Source organism: Eptatretus burgeri, chromosome 11 (assembly GCF_056783735.1).
Source record: "Eptatretus burgeri isolate ZD-2024b chromosome 11, Ebu_testis_v1, whole genome shotgun sequence".
NCBI lineage: Eukaryota > Metazoa > Chordata > Myxini > Myxiniformes > Myxinidae > Eptatretus > Eptatretus burgeri.
The window spans coordinates 50,067,342-50,088,565 of NC_140971.1; the positions used below are offsets into that span (position 1 = coordinate 50,067,342).

At 40.9% G+C, this 21,224-nt stretch overlaps 1 protein-coding gene across 8 annotated transcripts in view; it reads right to left on the bottom strand.

Annotated features, from left to right (window-relative positions):
- LOC147017044 (GRAM domain-containing protein 2B-like) overlaps window positions 1-21,224 on the bottom strand; it is a 115,839-nt gene that overhangs the window by 61,774 nt on the left and 32,841 nt on the right. The window contains exons 1-2 of one of the 8 annotated variants that reach the window (XM_085846416.1): window positions 8,245-8,326; window positions 5,214-5,294 (exon numbers count right to left, since the gene is read on the bottom strand). The exons of 4 other annotated variants lie outside the window; for them this stretch is intronic. Coding sequence is in view for 2 of the 4 variants with exons in the window: in XM_085846411.1 (XP_085702537.1) it covers window positions 8,245-8,309 (65 nt within the window). In the remaining 2 variants the exon portion in view is untranslated. Of the gene's footprint in view, window positions 1-5,198; window positions 5,295-8,244; window positions 8,333-21,224 lie in introns of those variants that run through there. 3 more of the 8 variants (XM_085846417.1, XM_085846411.1, XM_085846412.1) reach the window with 3 other exon arrangements.

Consider the following 21,224-nt stretch of genomic DNA (forward strand, 5'->3'; position numbering starts at 1 on the left):
TACGACAATGTGTGTTTGAGATACGTTACACATAGGTTCATAGCATGTTACTCAAAGGTTAGAAGCACGTTATACTTATGTTCAAAGCATGCTACACATAGGTTCAATACACGTTAAACATAGGTTCAGAGCACGCTACTCATAGGTTAAAAGGACGTTACCCATTGGTTGAAAATTAGGTTGCAGGTAAGTTAAATATTACCTTGACGTGTTTCGACTTATGAGTAACCTACAAGTAACTTGTTTCCGTCGTGTGTAAACGATCGCGGAGCGTGCCAGGAACATATGACAACGCATGCGGGACGTGTTAGCCATACGCCGAGTACGTCGTTAAATTTTCAGTATGCTTGAAATTTCACGACGTATTACACGTACCACGTAATATGACAGCGTACTTAATTGTTTTCCAGCCTACTCTTAACGTATACACAACTGATCTATACCATATTTGACATGCGCCGAGCGTTTTAGACACATTTTTCATAGGCCGGCATACGCTGGCAAAATCGTCAAGGTGTGACTGCGATGTTGACACTTCAAATTCTCAGGTGGTTATGATTTAAATCGGTGTGCAGCAGGTTCTTAACAGGCTACGCCACGAGTTCGCCGGCGATACGTTTAGAGCGCTATGCGTAAGTTAAACTATCGTTGGGCATAGGTTGTGAATGCCGACAACAGGCTAAGCATTCGTTGGTAAAAAGTTATCAATAACACAACGAAACGTTCTGTGCCCGTTACTAATATGTTATGCATACGACCAACACGTCTAGTTATGAATACACCCAAAACCTAAAAAAAACATCAAAATTTCAGCGTACGCCAACGTTTTACATACATTTGTATACGTTGCCATTGCTGGTTAAAACGTCAAGGTGTGACAGGGCCCTAACATATGTACCAACAAAGACATCAGCGGCAATATCCAACAAAACCAATAACAATGTATATGGAGAAGTACTTTGAATTATTTGTTGTAATAAAAAAAAAATTTGCCATAAAAATCTTTAAACTTTTTTTGTAGCAACGCTGCAACAGGCAGGCTAGTTAATTTACTTATTTTCTTTAATTCCGATTTTTTTTTTAATCTTGACAATGCAATTAGTCTCAAAGACCTCTCTGTGTCTCTCTGTCTCCATCATTGGTTGGGACGTGGCTATGCCACTGATGCAGTGTCCCCCTTTCCAGTACACTGGTGTATTTTTAATTCAGCAGCCAACAGGGCTTGAACTCAGAACTCTGGGATCCCAAGCCACCCTGGCAAGCCACGCTGGGATCCCAAGCCACCACCCTAACCACAAAGCAAACACCAGGCTTCAGATAATCCACTGCAGTATGTATTATTATTATTATCTTGCCAAAACGAAGTTTTTGCAAGATATGTTAGTCAGCTTGTATGTTTGTTTGTTTCTTGTTTGTCTGTAATCACGTATAAAAAATTCTGCAGAGCACAGTTATCATTGGAAATTTTTGTAACTTCGCATATCAGAGGCCTATAGAGGTCCCTTTCAGCGCATAAAATTTTGAAGGTCAAGGTCAAAGGTCAAGGTCACTTTGTCGCAAATCAGGGGAGTCGACGAAACCCATATTTTTTGAGCAATTTTGATCGGATCATCTTCAAACTTCATGGGAATATAGGTAATGGTCTGGCGCTCAGCAGATTAATTTTTGGTGGCGACTGGCCTTGACCTTCATGGTTAGCGCCTCAGGTCAAACATATTTGACCCCAAGGTCAAATTTTCAAGTTTTAGGAACCATATCGTGTCATACCTCAAATTGAACACCTCAATGAGTGCTTTCTAGATATGTCAAGCTTGAGACATTATGACGTCATTTGGTGACGTTATGAGGAAAAAGCATATTTTTCATGGTTACTCTGTAGAACGATTCTCATCGGAATCTCTCGTAGGCAGATATTCCTCAAGGAGTCGCTCCTGGTGGATAGCAGCTCTGTTCACCTCAGTGTGACCTTAAAGAAGTCACACGTGGTCACCTTTTGGCAAGATACGGGTCACCCTGCAGGTGACATTGGTTTATTTTTTTTTTTAGCTTCCAGAGTTTTTTTTTTTTTTAAGTTTATTGTTTTGAGACAATCTCATGAAGCCTATGATTTATTGAAGAATTTATGTACTTTGCAACCATTAAAAATAGGAACAACATCCAGGTCCTGGAAATATTTTAAATATTGTTCCAGAATGACAAAATTATTAATACCTGATGTCTTGCTTTCTGTAGAAGCGAGATGATTCATAAAAATTGCTTTCAAATGTGCTTCGTTACTTTTTAATTTCTGGTGTTTGTTGCATTTTATAGAAACAGGTTTTGTTTGTTGCATCGTTCATTTCAAGGTACGAATTATCCTCGCTCGAGGAGAAGATATTGCATTTGGGTCCGTTTGTTTGTTCACACAGAACCTGAGTAGGTCTATTAATTACATACAATTGAAATTTTAATGGTAATGATCATGATACTTAATGATAATGGTACACAATGATGATTAACATGATAATGGTACACAATGATAATTACAATGGTACATAATGAAATGATAATAATGACAATATTGAAAATTATAATAATGATAATAATGAAAATAATGACAAGACCGACATTGGTACACTTCATAATAATGCCGATTCACAATGATAATGGTACGGAATGATAACAATAATTATAATGGTTCACAATGATGATTATAATGATAATGGGACATAATGATAATGACATATCATGATAATTACAATGGTACATAATGACAATGATACATAATGATAATATTGAAAATGATAATGATGATAATGATAACACCAACAATGGTACATCTTCATAATAATTCCGATTGATAATGATAATAATACAGAAGATAATAATAACGATAATGGTACATGATGATAATGATAGTAATCATCATGATAATGGTAAATATTGATAATAATAATAATAATGACAATATTGAGAATGAGAATAATGATAATGATGAAAATAATGACAAGACCAACACTGATAAATATTCAAAATAATATCGATTGATAATGATAATGGTACAGAATGATAATAATAATGATAATCAAAATGATTATGGTAAATAATAATGATGATAATAATGATAAGACCAACAATGGTGCATCTTCATAATACTGATTGATAATGATAATGGTACACAACGATAATGATAAAAATCATCATGATAATGACAATATTGAAAATGATAATGATAATATCAATGTTAATGTTGATAATGATAATCTATATATAACAGAGCAAGTGTTTGCAGCCACAAACCCACGTGACTTGTATGTCTCAAATACATACCGTTTGAACGTTAGTTGCACCGTGAATACATCTATTAATTATGTAATATTGGAACGTACCGTTTAAATCTTTCAACCCTTTAGACTGCCGAGACCCCTTAGACCTTTGAATACCTGAGACATTTTAGACCCTTTACACATTTACAACCCTTAGATCCCAATTCACCTTTACATCCCTTAACCTATAAATCTTTACAACAAGACAATTTAGACCTTTCTTTTGCAATTAATGACCATTTTAGTAAATCATAATTCCTTCCATTTTATCCTTCCTTCCATTTTAGTGAATCATAAGTTTATCCGACCTTCCATAGTGCATCCTACCTTCCATAGTGCATCCTACCCTCCATAATATATCCTACCTTTCAGTGTATATCCGACCTTCCATAGTGCATCCTACCTTCCATAGTGCATCCTACCCTCCATAATATATCCTACCTTTCAGTGTATATCCGACCTTCCATAGTACATCCAACCTTCCAAAGTACATCCAACCTTCCATAGTACATCCAACCTTCCAAAGTACATCCAACCTTTCAAACTACATCCTTACATTTATTTGACACACAAAATACACCACAGAAAAAAAGTACTGGCAAGGGTTTGCAATCTCTGATTGCTCTTTGCAGTTCAGCTTTGTAACTGCAGGCATATGTTTTAGAACAGTTAATTTTGAAGCAATATTCAAATGCAATAGGGTGACTCCAACGTGCCAGGAGAGGGAGCATGGAGATAAAAGGACAAGGTATCGTACTCATCTTTCATGCATTTAAAATGGATATCTAAATGGGAAAATGACTTTAGATATTTAGGACAGAACATATTTCAAACGACAATTATTGTATATGTGGGAGGTAAATCCAACACACACTTTCATCGTGCAAGGTGTACTGATTGGGAAGACAATTTTGTGGAAGTGGTAGGTTCCATGCTGTACAGGTGTATATTGTGGTGACCAATTTGCTTGTTGAGTGGGGGGGGGGGGGCGTGGAGGAGGCAGTGGGCAGAGGAGACAGGCAGGTGGTGGAGGAGGAGGCAGGGACAGAGACAGAGGTACAAGGATGGAGAGAGGGGCAGAGAGAGAGAGAGAGAGAGAGAGAGAGAGAGAGAGAGAGAGAGAGAGAGAGAGAGAGAGAGAGAGAGAGAGAGAGAGAGAGAGAGAGAGAGAGAGAGACTCAAACAGATGCTCATTTGGGTGTGCATTACTACCACCCTTCCAGACATTAGTTCTTTAAAAACAGCCTCCATTGGAGTGTGTTGCTATGCTGTTCTGCCAGAAATCACATCCTCCATACATAATTGTCCATTCTACTTTCATTCTTCAGCGACACAACATTGGAGATGTTGATTTATAATTTCAGCATTGTAGCTACAGATGCATCACAGATCATTCCATCACTTGGGATATCATATTGGTGCTTCAATCTGTAGTTAAATAAATCCATTAACTTTAAAAATTGCAAGTGGGTGGTTTGTTGGTTGATTGAGCTAGCGAATCTACCAACATAATCTTTTCGGTAATCTGGGCCAAATTGGCCCTGGAATTTGGTGCTCACGTCTGAGACATGGTTTCACTCTGCCCTCCTACAGTCTATTGCTTAGTCCCCTGAATGCCTCATTAGCCATCTACATCCGCATGACACAATAAACTAGAAAGCAAAATTCAAAGCCCATCTGCATCTCCTTTGTACTTAACTAAAATTGACAAAAACAACAGCAAAAAAAAGAAATGTAAAATTTATTCATCAGTTTTCCACATCTACTACAATAAATACAGCTTCTGTGGCTGTAGCTATGTCAGCGATATTGACTCGTCGATTGGTCGTGGCACTAAAGTGACTAAAATGTTGATAATTATGGTCTGGTGTCTTTATCACATGCTTTCCTCACCTCGTGTTACCTCACCTCTAACAGTGGTGATTACAATATTGATGATTAGGATGTGGCATCTTTATCACATGCTTTCCTCCCCAAGTGTTTCTTCACCTGTCACAATGGTGATTACAATATTGGTGATTACGATGTGGCGTCTTTATCACATGCTTTCTTCACCTCGTGTTACAGCGGTGATTACAACATTTATGACTATGATGTGGCATTTTGTCACACATGTTCCCTCACCTCGTGTTACCTCACCTCTCACAATGGTGATTACAATATTGGTGATTACAGTGTGGCGTCTTTGTCACATGCTTTCCTCAATTTGTGACTCATCCTGGTGATTGCTGTATTGATCACAGTGCTATCCTTGACAATTTTACATTTCTTTGACTCCCTAGACACTAAGCAGCCATCAGTGTTCGGTGGGCCGATAGGGGTACTGCCGCCCAGATGGCAGGGGTGCTTGTTAGTTCTCATAAAGGTTTGTACAAAATCTAATGACAAAAGCTCAAATGATAAATAAATAAACATGGAAGTGATTAAAAATCCATCATCAGTCATGGAATCCATCAACACAGTGGACATAAAATAATTTATTTTCACCAACAGCTTTATCGGAGATCATCAATTCCGATTCAGAGCTGGTCACTCTACCTTGGACATGCTGCTTCTACTCCCCCAACAATGTATGGAAGCCCGCAATGTCAGACATGAGATTAGGATGGTCTCTCTGAACATATCTCGAACTTTTGATAGAGTCTGACATCCTTCCTTGCTCTCCAAACTGTCTGCCTATTGAATTCAAGGCTGACTGATGGATTTACTGATTGACTGATGGATTACTGAGTTCCTCCACTCTGGTAGCCAACATCTGGCTCTCAATGGAACCCTTTCTTCTCCTCTCCCAGTCAAGGCTTGAGTTCCCCAAGGCAGAGTTCCAGGCCCCATGTTATTCATAATCTTCATCAATGATCTCACAGACTTTCTGGAAAATCCTCTTTTTCTCTTTTGTGATGACTCCACTCTCTGCCGTGACATATCTTATCTTTCTGATAGACAGGCAGCAGCCTCTTCCCTGTTGTCAGACCTTGACAAAATCACAAACTGGTCAAACACTTGGAACATGTCTTTCAATCCAGAGAAATATATATATATATATATATATATATATATATATATATATATATATATATATATATATATATATATATATATATATATATATATATATATATATATATATATATATATATATATATATATATATATATATATATATATATATATATATATATATATATATATATATATATATATCTCTGAAAGGACCATACCACAAACCCTTGCATCTGCGTACCGCAAACATTTACTGCTCTCCCACTGGGCTGGCTCCCCTGCCTCACATCTTGCTCAGCTTGACACCATGGAAACAAAGGTCTTCAATATCATTGGACTCTCTCAAGATGAAGCTGAGTCTATGAGCCTATCACTTCGCTATTACCAACATGTCAGTGGTCTCTCTGTCTTCTTCTGCCTCCTTTCTGGTCTTGTACTCTCAGCCCTCTTCATGCTTTGTCCCACCCACCAGGTATCTACAGGATGTATACGCTCCACCAGCAACCCTCTCATAGTGAATGAAATTGCCTAAATCCAGAACCACTGCTCACCTCCACTCATTTATTCCTATTTTTCCATCCTGTGGAACCACCTTCCACACCTCTCTTCAATCTCATTCTTCCCTCCAGGTTTCAAGACAGCTTTTCACCACCATCTCAAGTCATCCCCCATCCAAAACTAGATATTTTCTACATTCGTTAGACCACCCACACCCCTTCCAAAATTTAACTGATGTATTCATATCATTCACCTTTTGTGTTCTCCCTTACCCCTCGTCATTACCTGTAACCCTTGTTTGTCCATCTCCATCTACTTTCTCCCTCTACCCTGATGTTTGTGTGTTTTGTCATACCTCTTCCATGAGCCTAGAGCATTATATATATATATATATATATATATATATATATATATATATATATATATATATATATATATATATATATATATATATATATATATGAGAGAGAGAGAGAGAGAGAAAGAGAAAGAGAAAGAGAAAGAGAAAGAGAAAGAGAAAGAGAAAGAGAAAGAGAAAGAGAGAGAGAGAGTAATTAAAAAAAAACACAAGACCCGGCTGTCGCGCAGCAGACGGGTTATTAAGGCCTATTTATAATTACTGCGACTTTTGACCCAATTATTAATTAGTGTTCTCCATATTCTCATAATAAGGTTTGTTGAAAATTTGATGATAAAAGCTCAAATGGTAGAGTTATTGCTTGGACAGATACACGGACAGATACACAGACAGAAACACAGATGGGCTAACTATATATACTGTATTGTATAGGGATACACCAACAGATGGGCTAACTATATATACTGTATTGTATAGGGATACACCAATGGAGGATGACGATTGCTCTCCTTTCAGAGAATGCAGCAAGGGTGGAGGGATGTGGGAAACACAGCCAAAAAACACAGTTGTTTTCTGAGATGATATTGAAAGAGACAAACAAAAAAAAGGAACACGAGGAAAGGTTGTACTTTCTGTGCGGCAACCATAAAGAAACTGGTTCTCTTGGAGGAGTTTAACAAACAGGATATATATATATATATATATATATATATATATATATATATATATATATATATATATATATATATATATATACATATATATCCTTCAGACAGTCCATTATGAACACAGTGGAGTATACTTTAGAGGTTTCCTTAGGGTTCATTCAATGATATTTATTGTCTTCGACTCAGATGCACAGCAACATTCCAGCCCAAAGTGGCCAAGAATATTCCTTTGAAATGTGAACGATTACTTTGTAAGTGATGAAAAAAGATCATAATGCAAGAATGGCTTGCCTGATGGACCATTCCTGAGCAGGTATCAGGTTAAGAAATACCAAGAGAAGCTAACTTATTCCGACTAGGTGAAGTTATTATATGCATTGAACAAACATGACATGCATTGAACAAAAGTACTTACATTGTGCTCTCACTTTCTAGTAATATGTCCATGTTGCTGGTCTGGTTCGTTCTTCTCTCCGTCATTCCATGCCGGTTATACGTGCCGTTTATCAATTGCCCCCCCGTGGTTAAGGCCTTTCTGGTGCAATAGTATCATTTGGTCCAATGACATCTCACTAACCATAAAGTGCTGCTTATCACTACATGTGAATTATGCACCATCACACTTTATAAAGACATAATTACATGGAGTCAATGCACAGGAGATCCACACATATTGTCGACCAACATATGTCTGCCTTTATGGACAAACATACATAGGTCATGTTTTTAAATGGTGAACCTTTGCTATGCTGCCTTACTGGTGGTTACATTTTGTTGTTTTTAGGTGGATGGTACATTTATGCTTTTACAGTCATGCACAAGACTATAATTTTTTATTATGGAAGTAAATATGGCAGAAATTCACCCCCACCTCTTTCCTCCCTTGTCTGTTCCAGAGATGCTCTCATTTCCCTTCTCCCCTTCAAACATCTTTCACTTCTTTCCTCATACCTTCTTTCTTACATCATCCTCCCTTCTCTTAGGTTTAAGTTCCTCAATTTTCCCCTTCACCCATATGCGTGCAAAATGAATCGATTGTCCTCCAAGCATATCAACAGTATTATATCACGTGTTTATAGATAGTAGTATATCACGTAAAAAAATGTTTATTTTATAAATATACGTGCTCCCATCGAGAGTGAAATATGGTGTCCATACCACTTCCCTGCTCAAGGTCATGCTTCTTCTTTACATGAACCGGACGGACAGACGGACGTGTCTTCTTTTAATCATAGCAACACACATTCCCTCCATGAGTGAAAAAAGGTGTCAATACCCGCTCCTCCCCTCCTCCCCCTTCCCCTGGAAGGGGTCAAATGCTCGGAGGCCTTTATGCTCCTGGCTCTCCAATGCTTGGACTTGCACATGGGTCACATGGTCAGCTGCACGACATACTTGCATGTGATGTGCTCCTGGCTCTCTGATGCTCAAGCTTCAGTTTGGGCCACACGGTCAGCTGCTTGATTGGTGCTCCTGGCTCTCCACAGCTCTGACTTCACGTGTTCGCTTCATACAACTTGGTTTCCTGCCAATATTTTGTTTCTTTGGAAGCATGTTTTTTATGATTGTGAAAACGTTTGTCATTTGTAATTCCTGCCGACACTGTACATAAGTACATAATTCCTGCTAATACGATGCTTTTTCAAGTTTGGCTTTAAAAGCCGAGCATGAAGCAAATGGGTTTCATACGGAGGATTGTTAATTCTAAAACATTCGTAAAAACCAACAAACAGTGGAGTATGAATCATACTGTATGATAATTTGCTCACTTTAATGTTGAGACATAAGTTGAGCTTAACAATCCCAACCAATCCTAAAAATATATAAACTGCACACCCTGAGTATACAACCACCAAGTTTCAACTCATTCCACCCAGCGGTTTAGAAGTGCAGACAAAACAGACAGACATGTGACTGACAGCATTATACAAAGCTAATAAGATATATTAGTTTTGTTGCAGAGAATTGATATATTTTCTTTTTTATGACAACTCCCTTCAAGAACACCGATGCGACACTATACACATTTACAGAGAGAATTTGCATGCCACTTATACCAAAACAAATGAACTATGAATTTTTTTTTTACCATCAGAGGCATTCCTTGGTACACCACAAGTACAACCACCAAGTTTAAACTCTCTGTCCAGCAGTTACGGAATGCATAGACGACATACTGAACAAACGTACAGACAGATGTGGATAGCTTTGTAAATTAGATTGTTACCCCGTGCACGCGAAGGAAAAAGCGGGTTAAGCAATTGGTTCACGTCTGTCTGTCCGTCCATCCACAAACGTCAGTTTATGATCGAGGAACAACTTCATTTCAATTGAATGTTATATTTTGAACACGAATCGGAACATATTCGGAAAACAAACGTGTAGTTTAGCAGGCTCTGAATTTGTCCCGATCGCACATCCGCAGAGAGGAGTGGGATAATATTTTTTACTCTGTCTGCCTGGATGTCAGTCAAACAAAATTGAAAATAATTCTAAACAGGAATGTTCCTGTTTATGAGATTAAGAATGTCATAAAGGAACCGAGCACCAGGCACAAATACTTCATGTAATGTGTTAAAAGGTGGTGTAAAAGACGCTTCATCAATGGTGGTAAATTTCCGGAATAAATTTTTTTATAAGACCTTTAAAATCTTTATTTTATTTCCTTTGAATTATAGACGAACACTGTAGAACACAAAATCGCCTTTTTACCACTTCCAAAAATCTCCAGTTTTGCAGCATTTGGACATTTTAAATAAGGTGGTGTTTCAGACACTGCATTAACAGTGATCAACTTCCAGAAATTTTTTTTAAAATGACCTATAAAATTATTATTTTATTAAAATTTAATTATACGCTTGAAGATTGCATGGAGTAAGGTATTGTTCCGAATTCTGCGCCTGCCGGCGTGTGATCGGCCACGTAACTCGAATCGCGACCGCGTCGCCGACCGGACGGACAATTCAGTCGTGACCCTCTTGGAACTACCGCCAAGGAGCGAGCCACGGGTGGGGGTTTAACCTCACCACAACCCAGTCCGCATTCTACCCGTGCAAAATAGGGTGAATCGCCGAATGTCGATATACCTAAGTACCCGCGCGAGTAGCGTACTGAGGAGTTGTACCACGCCGCAGGTCGACTCTGGACACGAACCGCTTAAGCGGCTCGTTCCGTGCTGCAGGGATAACCGAGCAGAGTTATCATCGACCTCGATGGTTCAGATTATTTACTGGGTGTTTTAAACCCACTATCAATCCCTTACCTGATGCAAGATGGAGCTTTCAATAAGGGGGGAAAGACGCAACGAAACAGTTCACACAGCAAGCACTTTATTACACACACAGACAAGCACGTATTGACAGTCATACAGGAATGCACATATAACAGTCAAGACAAAATGCAACAAAAGCAAAAGCACTACTACCGACTATAATTATTTGCAACACTTAAGCAATTGTACTTGTCGGACGGCGCCACAGCATTCATTCAAAAGCAAAGGAAACGAAAGCCACCCTCACAGGCAAGGAGGCAGACAGGTCCGTGGAACAAATGTGCGTGGAGCCTGGAGGAGCGGCAAGGTCCACGAGACCGAAAAGGTCTTACCCGCGTCCTCGTGACGCGATGGCGGGCAAGCCGCAATGTCCGCGCAGCTGCGCCCCGACTCCGTGCCCCTGGCGTGGTCGGTGAGCCCTCTCAGGCGTGCTCCACGCCAGCCCGGTTGGGTCGGCACCACGGTTAGGGTGGGGAAGGAACGGGGCCACCGGCACTATCTCAGCGCGGATGGGGGGGGGAGAATTGTCGATGCTCAGGGTCGAGCGAGGGGAATGGCTGGCTGGCTCGAATCCCGTGACGAGACGGCACCAACGACGAGACGAGCGACCCCCACACTGCAACCTCGATGATGACCTCCTTCTTCACTCGACCAGCAGCCCGTCTTCACTCGACCCGAACTCCCGTCTTCACTCGCCCCGACCAGCCGCAACAGCGAGAGTCGCCTTGTGCTCGCGTCTTTATAGACCGGAGGAGGAGCCTATATGCAAATATTAGGATCAAAATGCGATTGGAGGCGGGGCCACGCCAACCTCTGTTCAGCCATTGGCGTGGCAAAAAGGGGCGTGAGCCTATTTTGATCCGAATTCTCCCCGAAAGGAATTCACATTCCTCGCGCTTGGAGGCAGGGCCAGACCGCCCGACGCTCGTCCATTGGACGGAGAAAAAGGGGCGTGAACCATTCCTGATCAAAATTTCTCCCTGAGAGGAACGCATTCGTACCCGCGGCTCGATGCGTTCGGCATCACTTACCGAACAGGCCCTGGACAGCACGACGTTTGGTGTTGACTGGTGGTGTGGGGTCGATGGTTGTGGAAGGAGAAAGGCGAAGGTGGTGGGGGGTTTGCTGTGGTGGCTTGGTGGTTGGCGGGCGTCATTTGGGAATGGCGGTGAAGTGGTGTTTGCGGGATGGAGTTGTGGAGGTAAAGAGGCAAAGCTGGTGGTGTTTGAGATGTTGGTGGCTTAATGGTCCAAAATAACAATAGACAAAGAAAAATGGCTAACTCAAAGCATCGCAGCCCGGATGAATCACACATATTCCCTCTATACAATGGATTTGGGCTAACTACACATGAACTTACCGATACATCTCACCTGAGGACCCTTTATGGTGCAATGCGAATTTCCACAACCGTAACAGTATTTTTTAAACTCTCCACTTGTTTGTGTGTTTGTTTGACTTCTATATGCTACTGAATCATGAGATTGAATCAGTCAAAAACTGCTCGTTGCATTCAGCTGTGCATGTCAAGGTTTTAAAGCATAAAAATAAATTCATAGTCCCAGGTGTTCAGGGTGAGGGGAGTACCCTAGTTCTCTCTGTGTATGTGTATCACCAGACTCAGTGGCATAATGGTTGGAGCATCCACTCTGAGCTTGGGAGGTCAGTGGTTCAAATTGTGGTGGAGTTAGACAAATAATTTTTTTACGTGCTGTTGTCATGGGGCCCGCAAGGCCAACCCCTGCTAAAGCAGGGAAAATGGCATTTAAAATGCCTATTGTTGTTTGTATCTGCTTCCTTGCTTGACGCTCAACAATTAAAAGGATAGAGCACGGACAAACAATGCTGGGAAGGCAATGACAAACCAGCCAGAATAACCCTTGTCAAGAAACTGCTTTGGCAGCATTATTAAGTAATCTATAAAGAGTATGTATGGTACATCTACATCAAAATTGTGTATCATATTCTGCCACTCTCTATGGGGTTGTCTATTACAAGTCACAATAAAATACGCAAATTCTAGGTGGATTATTGAACCCCTTCATAAGGACAGGTTCTTCACGAGTAATGAAAATATCGTTCTCCAGCTTTGACATGTCCTGGCAAGGTGGAATCACTGACTGCTGCCACCTATAGCAATAGGAAGTCATTGACTTCCATGGCAGATTTACAGTACTAGCAGACTCCCACCCTCTCTGGGTGATTTTGTTCAAAGCATGCAACACGTTCTTCTGACACATTCCTTTGTCTGGGCAGTGGAGAGGCAACTGACAGCTGCCTCAATTGCTCCCAAAAAGAAAGAAAAATAACCCGGGTGATGTGCATAAAGCAAAAACATAACTACTGCTAATAATTCAAAACACCTCACCACACTGGAAAATGTGGGGATAGGAATACTTCACTGGAAATGGTGGAGACTTGTAATACCAGGGAAAACCTGGAGGTGGCGCTACACAATACACATTTACATAGAGAATATGCGTCCCCCCTCTCCCCTCCCCCAAGACCACCGGCAAAGATTAAAAAAACACGCCGATACATTAATTGGGGTTATGCTGATCCGCTGTAGCAAGGCTGGATTTAATCGGCCCAGAATTGCAGGAGGAGTAGTGTGACAAACAAACAACAAACACACAAACAAACACTGGTCCGGGAATTATAGTCAGGATAATCCCAAGAGAATTATAAAAAGAACTGATCCATGGACACATTTTGGGCTTCTCTTCTCTTTGGACGTGGATTCGTTCTCAATTTTGGGACCAATGTATATGTGTTTTCAAAGGTTTTCATCCTAGTCAAATGCAAATGCAGCTAGTTTTGGGAGTGAGCCAGGCAAATATTTTGCTAAACTATTAATGATGTGCAAATAATAAATGAGACATTTTGCAAAGAGTAATTGTCTTACAAAGCCTGACTCCAATCGATTGCTTTTTGCTTTTATCATTCATTTTTAAAATATACTGTATATTTTCTCCTGTTTAGGATTTCCCTTTTCCTTCATCCTACCGACCCAATATTTGCCTACTCTCTGCAAGGGACACCACAAAGGTTCTTTAACGTCCACCAACTAATGCTAGCAGATGTTGGGACACTCAGCTATATGTCCACCCGATGGATGCCACACACATTGATGCCTCTCCCTGCATGAGAAACACCAGAATGACAGTTTATAGTGGGGTCAGGATTGGGAATGGAACTCAGGCCAGGCAGCTCAGAGGCGAGTGTGAATACCTCTAAGGGATCCTTCCAGCCCCCAATCTATATATACAAAAAAAAACTACAAAAACATAGAGGGATGAAATCTTTAAAAAAACAACCAAACAAGGTAGGAATGACACCACATTACAATGCCACAATATGACACCACAATCCTCCAATGAACTACCAGCATGAGACCTCCCCACCCCAATAACGCTTGAGACCCGATAGAACTATTTTACCTTTAAGACCGTTTCAACACCTTTGACCCGTTCACGCTTTCAACCCCACACACAATGTAAACCTTTAAACCCCTTCAGTCCCTTGACTCCCTTTAAACCTTAATACCATGAAGACCCCTTACATCCTTCAGACATGTGAGATAGTTTGGATCCACCATCCATTGGGACGATACTCTTTCATCCCCCCCCCTTCCTGTCCAGGCTAGTTGCTCAAGGTAGCGTTCTGGGCCCTGTTCTTTTTCTGGTTTTCATCAATGATCACTCCGACTCTCTGGAAAATCCTCTATATCTCTTTGCTGATGACTCCACCCTCTGCCGAACCATCGGTCATCCCTCAGACCGGCAAGCAGCAGCTTCTTCGCTCACTGCTGATCTGGATAAAATCAAAAACTGGTCCAACACGTGGAACATGTCTTTCAATCCGGACAAATCTCACACTCTCACGATGTCTCTTCGAAAGGACCGTTTAGAAAACCCCCCATCCACTTTCTCAACAATCCTCTGGAAGAAGTCCTTTCTTTCAAGCTTCTGGGTCTCACTATCTGCCATGACCTTTCCTGGGAAAGCCACATTTCAAACCTCGCCTCCAAACCAGTCGCCGACTGGGAATCCTCCGTCGTGCAAGGTCCTTCCTCGGCCCACCTGAGCTCCTGACCACTTACAAAGCTTTTGTCCGCAGCCTGATGGAGTACTGCTCTCCCCTCTGGGCTGGTGCTCCTGCCTCCCACCTTTCTCGGCTTCACGCTATAGAAACCAAGGCATTTCGGATCATTGGCATCTCCCGTGGTGAGGCTGAGTCTTTGGGCCTCTCACTCAATCACCGCAGGTTGGTCGGTGGTATTTCTGTCTTCTTCCGTCTCCTCTCCAGCCTCGCCCCCCCCCCCGCCCACTCTCTCTGTGATTTGTCCCCACCACATTTCCGCAGGGCACTCAAGGTCCACCAACAAACCCCTTCTGGTAAAACTACCAAAATCACGAATCACTGCTCACCTTCACTCTTTCGTTCCTCTTTTATCCCGCCTTTGGAATAAACTCCCTCACTCTATTCATTCCCAATCTTCCCTCCAGGCCTTCAAAACAGCTGTTCACCACCACCTCTTATCATCCCCCATCCAAATCCTCGATCTTTTCTACCCCCGATAATCCACCCAAGCCCACCTCCTTAAAATTCCTTGCTTTCCTTCCTGAAAGTCCCTGTAATGTCCATCTCTATTCCCCATGTTCCCCGTCCCATCCCTCTCCCTTCCACAGATCTCCAAATGTCTCTGTTCCCCACTATTTTGTCCTTCCCACTCCCTCTCCTCCCGTCTCATGCCCCCCTTGATGTGCGTTGTGTGTTAGCTCTCATACGAGCTTCGACAAGGTATACACACAAAAAAATACTCTGTGCAGAGCGTTGGCGCTGCCTAAGCAGTCTCCTTGGCTCTTGGGTACAATCCTGGATGGGTCGCCACTCTGACACAGGATACCAGCAAGCTGGCACTCATTTTGCCAACCTCAGAAGGATGACAGGCAGAGTCAACCCTACCTGTTATTAATTCAACAGCCAAGTCGGATTGGAACGCAGGATCCTAGGATCCCAAGCCCACCACCCTAACCATTAAGCCAACACCAGACATGCTTGGATCATTGACCATGAAGAGCTTCAGATCACTTAGCATCTGAGACCTTTTTACAGCTTGAACATTGACCATGAAGAGCTTCAGATCACTTAGCATCTGAGACCTTTTTACAGCTTATACATTGACTATTTGGAGCTTGAGATCACTTAGAGCTTTTGACCATTTGAATGTTTTACCCCCTTTAAGTTTCTTTAGACCCCTTAGACATTTACAAGCTTTTGAGATTACACCCTTTACCCCCTTTTGACGCCTTAGAGCCTTTCTACACTATAAGTACTAATCGGATGTACCCTTTAGACTTTAGTGTTTCGACCTCTAGACCCTTTAGACATTCAATTACATTATAAGCTCCCACCATGCAAACATTTATAGTCTTCTTGCAAAATACAGACTATACTTTTTCCACAAGTCATGCACAAATTCTACCCGCCATCTGGATGGGTACTCTGCAAGTAAATCCATAAAATACTGTAAGCCAGCCACTCAATTAAATCATTAAAAAGTTAAAGGATCAATCTCAAACCAAACTAGATGGTATTCATAGGATAGTAAAAAGTTATATGTGGAGGTTTTATTAAGAGAGTTAGGCATTGATTGGGTTACTTTCACAAGTATAGGAAATAGCACATATGTTCCTTGTCATAAGTCACTCCAAGATATTATCTCTGAGCATCAGGAAGTTTTAGTTCATAATATCAGTATTAAATGTAAAGAGGTAAATGTTTGTATTCCTCTGCTTTTCTTGATCCTGAAGCTATATAAAAACCTGTTTTAGTATAGATTTCTAGTATCTGTTCAAGTATCTTGGTTATTGTTAACTCAGGCAAACAAGTTGTTCGGGAACAGTTCAATAAATATTGTTTAGCAATTGATAAGAATTCTGGTATTAACATTTTCTGGAACATTCACTCATTCTTTAGAGTTCTTAGATAGAATTAGATGCCTTAATATCAGGTCAATTGAAGTTTTTTATTTTCCAACTTTATATACAAATTTGGATTTCGTACTAGTGAGGGATTCACTCTTCAAAGTAATTGACAAGGTTTTAAAGTCTTTTAATACGTTTTTGTGTCAGGTTTGATAGAGCATTCTTTTCTAAAAAATAAATACTCAAGTTTTCATTGTTTTTATAAGCAGGAGTTTAAGGTTGCTGTTAATTTTATTTTATTTAATACTTTTGTGTCTTTTTGTGGGATAAGGTTTCAACAGGTTAAGGGTATTCTCATGGGTGGGAATTGCAGCCCCTGCCTAGTGGACATTTTTTTATTTTCTGTGAATTTTCATTTATGCAGAAACTGATGAAGGAGAAAAAAAAACTGAGGATGAGTTAAAATATTCTCATACATGTTTCTGGATGATATTTGTGTGGTTAACTATAATTTTTTTGATAGGCAGCTTCACAAGATATATCCAGATAGCCTGATTGTAAATAGGAGTGGTAATGATTGTACAGATGCTGCATATCTGGATGTGTTGGTTAGAGTTGGACAGAATAGTTTTAGTACAAGTGTACATCATAAATTTGATGATTTCAGTTTCCCTGGAGTCTTGTACACCTTTCCAGGCAGCAATGTACCAATTGAAATGGGTTACTATGTCTTTTCATCTCAGAAACTTAGATTTGCAAGAATTTGTTCAGTAAAGGATGATTTTGTGAAATGTGCCGAGAAGGTTTTTTCCATCATGTAAAACAGAGGATATTTGGCTAATTGTTTGATCAGGTCTTGTGAGAATCTCTTGAGACTCCATCGTCACGTTTTATTTATGTTTGGTTGGTTTTCAAGTAAACAAGTTCCTATTGCATTGCATTTGATATAATAATAATAATTAATTAATTGTTTTCGTGAGGTAGATTATTTCATTAATATTATTGATTAAACATATATATTTGTGTGTATGTTTGTAGATGGTGTTGAGTAATGGAGGTATTTAGATGAAGGTGGAATAAATGAATATTATTTCGAAAACACATTGTGGATCAGCATTAAAATAATTTGTTGGTGGTTGCTGGGATATGCAATGCAGCATGTTAAAATCGGTTATTAATGAGAGTTTGAATATTTGAATAACAGTTAGTTAGATGGAGGTGCTGTGTAATGGACATGTCTATCGAGTAAAGTGTTTATCACTTAATTTATTATCATATAAAATGATGTATGATTAAAGTTATTCAAATGTAGTAATAGCTTAAATTAAAGTAATAATTAAACAAGTTCGAATCAGGATATTGCATTGCTGTGTTGACTGACTGTCTGGACACAACTTTGAGGTTGTGGGTCCATTGATGTTGAGTAATCTACTGATGTGCATCTGTGACCGGGGTTGTGGCTCTGCTGTTTGGAGAGATTCTGGATTGAAAGGATCGAAACCTCGATGAATAACCATGCCCAGCTGATGATCTTCAGTTGTTACATGATTTGACACTGACAATAGGATTCCTTGCTTGGTGTTGGCTTAATGGCTGGAGTGGTGGGCTTGGGATTCTAAGGATCCTAGGGTCCTGAGTTGAATCCTGCTTGGCTGTTGAATTAACACCAGGTGGGGTTTACTCAGCTCGTCATCCTTCTGATGTCGAGAAAATGAGTACCAGCTTGCTGGTATCCTGCGTCGGAGTGGCGACCCATCCAGGATTGTGCCCAATAGCCAAGGAGACTGCTTAGGCAGCACCAATGCTCTGCACAGAGTATGGTCCCAATGGATGGATTGATATGATGCCTTAGTCAATTGCTTATAAGTTAAGGTTATAACTTCAAATAAAATAGCTTTTGTAAGTACTTACCAGTACATAATATATCTGTGTTTGTGTGTTTATGTGTGTGTATTGTTATGGCTGGCTTCCTTCTTGAGACGACGGTGCAGTAATTGGTCCCGATTTTGATTACCCCATGCAGTCTTGAGAAGGACTTGGTGCGAGCCAAACACTTATGGTGGCAAATTTGTATTTGCATCTATCTACACTTCTGAGGTAAATGTGTACAAATTATCCTATGAAAAGTCTGCTTTCGAGTACATTCATGAGCTTTTACAAAGTAGCTTTTATTCTCATTCTCGAGTGGTTTCATAACTACCAAGGCTGATAAAGATGCCAGAATAGATCGCCTAAGTACAAATTGTGAGATCGTTGAAATGCCAAATTGTACTTATTCTTCACTCTTTTTCATCAGCCAAGCACAATAACGGCTGAAGTGATTACAATGATTCTAATTTTTTTAACAGGAGGAAGTGACATTGTCTCTGGGCATTAGGCTTTGTTTAATTCACCATGTAAGTTTTGAGGGATGTGCGTCACCCAAGTAATATGCGCGATATCAAATGGTCATGTAACATGTGGTAAAGTTTCAGTTTCCTCTGTTGAAAGGTTTTCGATGTATGCTCAATGTGCGCGATATCAAATGGTCATGTAACATGTGGTAAAGTTTCAATTTCCTCTGTTGAAAAGTTTTCGATGTACCCTCAATAAAATGCAGAAACGTACGTACGTAGGCGAACGATTGCTTTACCCCATTTTTTGCTTCAGGTTGCGGGGTAATTATCTTTCCGGGTCAAATTTAATGGCCTTCCTTGTCTACAACTACTGCGGTGCCCCACGGTGATGGCGCTCTCAAATGTTGAGATCACATGGGATGATAAATTGTGCTATACGATTAAGTCATGGTTATTAATTCCATTTTCACTTTGCCCATTTTATCTGGTCACAACGAACAGACTTACTTTTCAAAATAACTCCCTGGCCTGGCTGCCTCAAATGTTCCTGTAACGTGTGTTTGAGGAAATACATATGCATCAATACACCTTTTCATAGTTCAACGTTCTACCTTTGGCTTCATTTTCAGTTAATTTCACAATTTCTTTGTTACCAGCCTAAAATCAGCAATTCAACATATTATTTTGAGTCACCTCAGGTTAAGTTAGGTATGGGAGCATACGCCGGAGCAGCACGCTCTGCATCCACTTTCTATCGGTACTCCTGGGGGACTCCGTCTCGTCATCACTCAGGCAGATATATGGCCTATCCCCATCTCCTTGAGATGCCAATTAACCGACTGCAACCATGAGACACGTGGTTGTCCCATTGGCCTTCGCCACTCATGAGGCTCCCTCACTGACAGAATTCGGTTTGGGGGCCAATACACACCCCTGACGAACTCCAGTAACAACTGAAAATAAGTAGGAGATGGAACCACCAAACCTCACAGCACTCTCTGTACCAGAGTATACTTCAGAAACAGGATCAATCAACTTTGGTGGTACCTTGCAAAGACTGAGAATCCTCCACAGGGCATCCCGATTTACTGAATCAGATGCTTTGTGGAGATCAACATAGGCTGTGTGCAGCCCATGCCGAAACTCTTGTCTGTATTCAGTGAGGACCCCAGAGAGCTGGTGCTCAAGCAGATGGTGGTAAACCCTCTGAAGAATTATCCGAGCAAAGACCTTGCCCATCACTGAAAGCAGTGTCACCCCTTGGTAGTTGTTGCTAGCCTCCTTGTGATGACCCTTCCCTTTCCAGAGAGGGACAACAAGGCCCTTTTTCCAGTCAGTTGGAATGATGCCTGTGTTCCAAACAGACCACAGAACTGCGTGCAACGATATGAGTGCAGTATTTCCACCAACCTTGAGAAGGTCAGCATGGATGACACAGATCCCAGGTATTTTACCCCCTTTCAACTGATTCACAGTGGCCTGTGTTTCCACAAATGAAGGTGGTTCAAAGTTGAGTGGAGGGTCAGCAATGGGGATTAGTTGTATCCCTGACATCCAACTCAACAGTTGGTGTGTTAGTCTGGTACAGCAACTCAAAGTAACTGGGCCAGCAGGCCTTTAATTTGGATTCCTCTGTCAAGAGCCCACCACTCTGCTCTAACTGCAGCACACAGAGACAGGCTTCGAGGAATGCAATGCACAAATTCCTCTGTAAGCAGGATGAGAATCACCAGATCCAAAGATGATGCTCTATCCCTTCACCGATTCCTCACACATAGGCCTCATTGTCCACCCTCAGTGCACATACAGTTTTATGCCTCAGCTTCCTGAACAGCTCAGCTATGCCATTAAGCCTGTC